At 35.5% G+C, this 6661-nt stretch overlaps 1 protein-coding gene across 2 annotated transcripts in view; it reads left to right on the top strand.

The window, feature by feature from the left end:
- Positions 1-6661, top strand: part of CCDC158 (coiled-coil domain containing 158) — a 116708-nt gene that overhangs the window by 75418 nt on the left and 34629 nt on the right. For both annotated transcript variants that reach the window (XM_011927228.1, XM_011927227.1), the window contains 3 exons: positions 1032-1190; positions 2477-2569; positions 3136-3261. In XM_011927228.1, coding sequence (XP_011782618.1) covers positions 1032-1190; positions 2477-2569; positions 3136-3261 — 378 coding nt within the window. The remainder of the gene's footprint in view (positions 1-1031; positions 1191-2476; positions 2570-3135; positions 3262-6661) is intronic.

The following is a 6661-nucleotide window of genomic DNA, read 5'->3' as shown; positions in this document are numbered from 1 at the left end:
ATACCAATGGTTTCAGGCAAAAATAAGCTCCCCATTAATTTTTTTTCTTCTCCTTTTTTTTTTTTTTTTTTTGCCTTTGGGAACCTAAAGCAGTGCTTATCCTTCCTGATGGCACTTAAGGCTTTAAGAGGTTACTGCCTGCTGTCGACAAAGATGCCTGCCCTGCCGAAAAGAAAATATTCATCATAGCTCTATGATATTCCCTCCAAACGAAAAGGAGAAAGCCTATACAATTAATCCCTCTTTCCTTCTGAAGCCTTTTCTGCCTAATCTAATCAGAAAAGGAAAACTGTTTTGCATTTTAAAGTAGCAACACCTTCTACCTTATTTACAATAAACATTTTTCGCTATGAAAAAATACATATTTAAAGAAATGTAGACTCAACAAACTGATGTCTGTATTTTAACTTGACAACTATACATTTTTTATTTTTGTATGCGTATTCCATGGTGCTTTTTTGGAGGGATGAACTAATTTTAATGAAATGTTGTTTAATAGCAGAGACTATTAGATCAGTAAGCTCACTGTCATCATTGGGCTGTTAAGTGACTTGTGGGCAGGAACTATATGTCTCATTTGTTTTTCTGTCATAGGGTCTGCGGTAGGTATTTGTGAAATGAATATTCAACCTTGAAACAAAATAGAAATCCATAAAACTTTCAAGTAATGTATATTTTAAAAATCTCTGTTGTTTAAAATAAATTTTAGTAAAATTCAATATACGAGTATTTGATCCCAATTCACTAAAACACTGTCTTTTTGGGACAATATAGTTTCATATTTTGTAGATTTTATCAAAGATGTATTAAGACTAGAAAGAAGTAGTAATACCAGCAATGATTAAAATAGGAGAGAGTACGTAATAACATACTCCCATCAGCTCCCAACCACAACTCAGAAGCAATTAAATGGCATATAAATTAAACTTACCTAGTTCAGGGTCCTTTAAACAAAAATTTTATATTTCTGTTACCTTTCAGCATCTACATCAGCAGGTGATTTCTGATATTTTTCTCTCATATAATTGTAGGAGAAACATTTTCTGAAAGAAGAGAAGAGTAAACTCAGTCAGGAATTGAGTACTGTTGCCACAGAAAAAAACAAGATGGCTGGGGAGTTGGAAGTTCTGCGATCTCAGGAACGCCGTTTGAAAGAAAAGGTTACTAATATGGAAGTTGCTCTGGATAAGGTAATTATTAACTAAACATATAAAGTAATTATCAACCAAATAGTTATTAACCAAATAGAATTGTTCTGAACAAAAGCTCTGTGTAGACAGGAACTGAATGTATCAATTTGTGTTGCATCCCAATCACCTAGCACAAAGGAAATACCTATCCTATAGTGAAGGCGTTTCTGAATTTTAAAATGTCATCATAATGCATGCTTTTTGCCAAGTTTTCTTTTTCAGGCTAACATAGTCACAGGGCAGTAAGATCAAAGATGTAAGATGTTCCTGATACCCTTAGTGATCCGAATAAGTAAAAATGTCTCCATGAGCACCTGACTTACCACCAAAAAGTGACTTGGGCACTTGGTAGAAGACAGTCTCTTAATAATGTCAATAAAATGATACAGTAATGCTAATGGCTGGCACTTTGTGGGGTCCAGAAAGTACATTTAGGAAACATAGCTTAAAGAATGAGAAGGATCAGTGATACTGTTTTTCATTGCCATTTACTGTAGAAAAATAAATATCTCTTCCTGTCACCTAGAAAGTCTGGAAGCCTAAAATTGTTCCAAAACCATCCTTGATTGCTAAGAAAGCAGCGCCTTTATGGTTAGATACAACAATTTGCGATCTCACCTCTGCTGCCTTTGTTTCTTAAAACATGCTATATTGACTCTGTGAATTTCAGTTGTGGTTATTTTATTTTATTTTATTTTGAGACAGAGTCTTGCTCTGTTGCCAGGATGGAGTGCAGTGGCACGATCTCAGCTCACTGCAACCTCTGCCTCCCGGGTTCAAACGATTCTCTTGCCTCAGCCTCCCAAGTAGCTGGGGCTACAGGTGTGCACCACCACGCCCAGCTAATTTTTGTCTTTTTAGTAGAGACGCAGTTTCACTGTATTAGCCAGGATGGTCTCTATCTCCTGACCTCAAGATCTGCCTGCCTCGGCCTCCCAAAGTGCTGGGATTACAGGCGTGAGCCACCATGCCCAGACAGTTGTGGTTATTTTAATATAAATTTGTATACGTTGGTAAAACTGTTTGCTCATTCCATCCTTAGTTCATTCATTGTTTGCCCTTCACATACTAAAAGCTATGTATTTGCTGGGGGTATAGAGGATAAAAATGTGGCCTCCAGTTGCTCACAGTTCATTGAATAAAACAGATAAATAGATCATTGTAATATAGTTTGGTGGAAGGGCAGGAAGATTTCTTGAAGAGATGGCAGCTCTGCATTTATAGGTTAATAAAATATAAGTGCATAAAGAATGGAAGATAAGCCATTTATGATTGCTCCTTTGTAGGCATCTTTGCAGTTTGCAGAATGTCAAGATATAATACAGCGTCAGGAGCAAGAATCAGTGCGCTTAAAACTTCAACACACTTTGGATATAAAAGTAAGGTCATCATAAATAGTAGTTTAAGCAAAAATAATGCCTTTCTTTGATATGCTTTTATATTCTCTCGTGTACCATAGATACACATTCAAGTATATTTCAACATTACCTGATACTATTAATAGCAATGATAAGCTCTGTGCATTGTTATATATTATACCTATCCTTTTCATACATGGTAACAGATAGAAGCACCACTATCCTTAGTTTAAAATAAGTGAGTGAAATACAAACAAGTTTACTAGTATCTGCGTGGGAATACCCAAAGCAAGAGTTTTCCATGCCCAGGAGTCAAGCGAGTACAAAACCCTAAGTGCAAATATATTTGCTTGTTTGGGGAATAGCAAAAGTGATGTAATCTACATGACAAAACATGTTTTTTTTGAATCATACATTTTACACTGAAATATGTGTTTATTTTAAGAAGTATAGTTTAAAGCTACAGACATAATTTAAAATCTCAATAGTGGATTTTGTTTGTGAAATCAAAAAATACATTTCGATTTCACAATTCTTTATAATTGTAGGCTGGCAGTTATTTTGCTCACCTCTATATTGTTTTCCAGGAACTTCAGGGCCCTGGATACACCTCAAATTCTTCACTGAAACCACGCCTTCTCCAGCCAGCATCTGTTACTCGTTCTCATTCTAATGTACCGTCTTCCCAGTCTACAGCCAGCTTCTTGTCTCATGTAAGTAACCAGTCTTATGATCCATTATGCAAATGACATATATGTAAGTAATTTTAAATTGGAAAGAATTACACTAAAAATAATATCTCTATATCCATAGCATTTTCAATTACTAGATTTTAGATTTATACATTTTCCTATAAATTCAGTGGAGTCCAGGTGAATAAAAATATTTTCTTCACTATTTAGTGTTTTCTTATCTTCAATTCTTTGGCTGTTTCCATCACAAGAATTTCCAAATTACAAAGCAAATAGTGAGATGGCTAAAATAAACATCACTTCAAAAGGCAAAGACAAGTTGGTAGTATATTTAATATTCTACCAAAATGAAAATTATTTGCTATATGTAGTTTGTTTGTTAACTTATTTATGACAGTTTTATTAATTATAAGACACTTTTAATCCCTTTAATTAAAATATTAGAAACTTTGGAAATTTTTTAGTTTAACCTTTTATGCTTTTAATGCTCATAAAAAATATGTGCAATGTAAAATTCAAGCCTTGTCTTCTCTGAAGATATGTATTTATGAAATCACAAATCCCTTGCAACCAGTATTCAACTGTAAAGAAATAAGATATTCCATAAATCACACATGAAAATCAATTAAATTAGTTAAAAGTCCTATCTTACATATGGCAACAGGATCACCAGTAATCTATTGTTTCATCTGTACCATTTACATGAAAATTGTATACTGTTTAAATGACTAAAATGGAGTCCTCTCACACACTTAAGATGTGTGCACTGAAAAATAAGCTATCATACAACAAAGAGTAGTCTATCAAACAATAGAATAATAATATTAGTGTTAGAAGTTAAGCATGTTTCTCTCTGGAGACTGGAATTCAGAGATGCCCAGGGCAAGGGCAGGAGACTGCTGCTTTTTAAGTGTTATGAAATCATTTTATTTTTTAAAATATGTACATGTTCCATTGATAAAAATTAAATTACCCTCCCCTCTCCAAAATTAATTTTGCAAATCAAACAACAACAAAGAACATTTGACCAGGAGTCATTGGAACCATGTTTTTAACTCTTTGTGTGACCTTGGGCAAGTCAGTTAAACATACTGCACCTTGATCTTTTCCTCTCTAATGAGCAGTCTGGACAAGATGACCTCTAGGGTCACCAAGAAAGATTAGCTATGAAATTCTGTGATTTTTAATTACCCAAAATCTATTAGATTTTTCCTAGCAGCTTAATATACAGATTGTGCTTGATTATAAAGAATGTCATCCATCACTGAAAAAGTACTAGTCATTAGCTTGTTTAACTTTAAATTTCAGCTTAAATATTTACTTGTTTATTTATTTATTTTTTCCTGAGTCAGAGTCTTGCTCTGTCACTCATTCTGGAGTGCAATGGTGCAATCATGCTCACTGCTGTTTGAACCAGCCAGGCTCAAGCAATCCTCCTACCTTAGCCTCCCTAGTAGCTGGGACTACAGGTGCATGCCACCACTTCTGGCTAATTTTTGTATTTCTTATAGAGACAGAGTTTCACCATGTTGCCCAGGCTTGTCTCAAACTCCTAGGCTCAAGCAGTCCTCCCACCTTGGCTTCCCAAAGTGCTGGGATTACAGGTGGGGGCCACTGCTCTTGGCCTCAACCTAAGTTTTTAAATAATAATTCTAACAGCAAAAATGAACTAGATTTAAAAAATGTACCGTCAGACATGCTTTATACAATTAATTCCTTCTCTTAAAAATGTTTATTATATAATTTAACGCAATAAAAGTAATATTCATTCTTTGTTTTGTTCACTGATGTTTGCTGAGTACCTGTAACAGTGTCTAGCATATATTCAATAAATATTTATCTCATGGATGAATGAATTCACTGTAGAACATTGTCTTCAGGTTTCCATTATTTCCACTGATAAGTCAATCAAATCTTGTTGCTGTTTTGGAGGTAGTTTTTTCTCTGACTGTTTTGGAGGTAGATTTTCTCTTTGTTTTGGTGTATAACAGTTTGCCTATCATGTGCCTAGATGTGCTGGTCTTTGTATCTATCTTTCTTAAGGGTGGTGGTTTTCCTGATGCATGGATTGAAATCTCTATCAATTTGAGAAAATTTTCATCACTTATCTACTCAGTTTGTTTTCTCTACTTTCTTTTTTCCCTCTGGGACTCTAATCACATGTATTAATTGTTTTTTCATCATTCCTTGTATGTCTTTATATTATTTTCACTTTTGCCCATCCTTTTGTCTCTGTGCTTTTCTGGCCTATTTTCCAGATAATTAATTCTCCCTTCACCTGAGTCTAATGTATTAAACCTATCAATTAAGTTCTTCATTTTAGAAATTGTGGTATTTAGTACTAGATTTCCATTTAATTCATGTTTTTTAACAAGATCCTTACAGAAATTCTCAATATTATCTTTTACTTTTTTGTATTGTTAAGTATATGTTATGGTCCAAATGTTTGTGTTTTCCCATAGATTCATATGTTGAAATCTAAACCCCAAGGTGGAACCTGTTGGGTCATAAGGGCTTTGCCCTCACAAATGGTATTAGTGTCTTTTTTTTTTTTTTTTTGAGACAGAGTATCGCTCTGTTGCCCAGGCTGGAGTACAGTGGTGCGATTTTGGCTCACCGCAAGCTCCGCCTTCTGGGTTCATGCCATTCTCCTGCCTCAGCCTCCTGAGCAGCTGGGACTACAGGTACCCACCACCTCGCCTGGCTAATTTTTTTTTTTTTTTTTAGTAGAGACGGGGTTTCACCGTGTTAGCCAGGATGGTCTCAATTTCCCGACGTCGTGATCTGCCTACTTCGGCCTCCCAAAGTGCTGGGATTACAGGCATGAGCCACCATGCCTGGCATTAGTGCACTTTTATGAAAGAGGCTTGAGAGAGCTTGTTTGCCCCTTCTCCCATGTGAGTACACATAGAAGATGCCATCTATGAGGAAGAGCTCCTCACCAAATGCTGAATCTGCTGGCATCTTGATCTTGCACTTCCCAGCCTGAACCGTGAACAATAAATTTCTGTTGTTTATAAATTACCCAGTCTAAGATACTTCCCTATAACAACCCAGAGTAAGAAAATAGCTGTTTTAAAAATTGGCACATGATGATTATATTATTTGAATCCCCTCTGAGCCTGTGTCGATTTTTTCCCTTGGTTTCTAGTCACGTTGTAGTTTGGTCTCTGCTTCCTCTTTAAATAATTGAGTCTGGACACTGTCTGTGAAAAAATTACAGGATAATTTTGGGTTCTAGACAATTTTCTTTCTTCTTTTAATTTTTTAAAATTATACTTTAACTTCTGGGATACATGTGCAGAATGTGCAGGTTTGTTACATAGGTACACATGTGCCATGGTGGTTTGCTGCACCCATCAACCTGCCATCTACACTAGGTATTTCTCCTAATGCTATCCCTCCCCTAGACCCCCACCCC

Source organism: Colobus angolensis, unplaced genomic scaffold, assembly GCF_000951035.1.
Source record: "Colobus angolensis palliatus isolate OR3802 unplaced genomic scaffold, Cang.pa_1.0 Scaffold70, whole genome shotgun sequence".
Classification (NCBI taxonomy): Eukaryota; Metazoa; Chordata; class Mammalia; order Primates; family Cercopithecidae; genus Colobus; species Colobus angolensis.
Note: the sequence above shows the minus strand (reverse complement) of the source record. Positions and strands in the feature narration are given on the sequence as shown.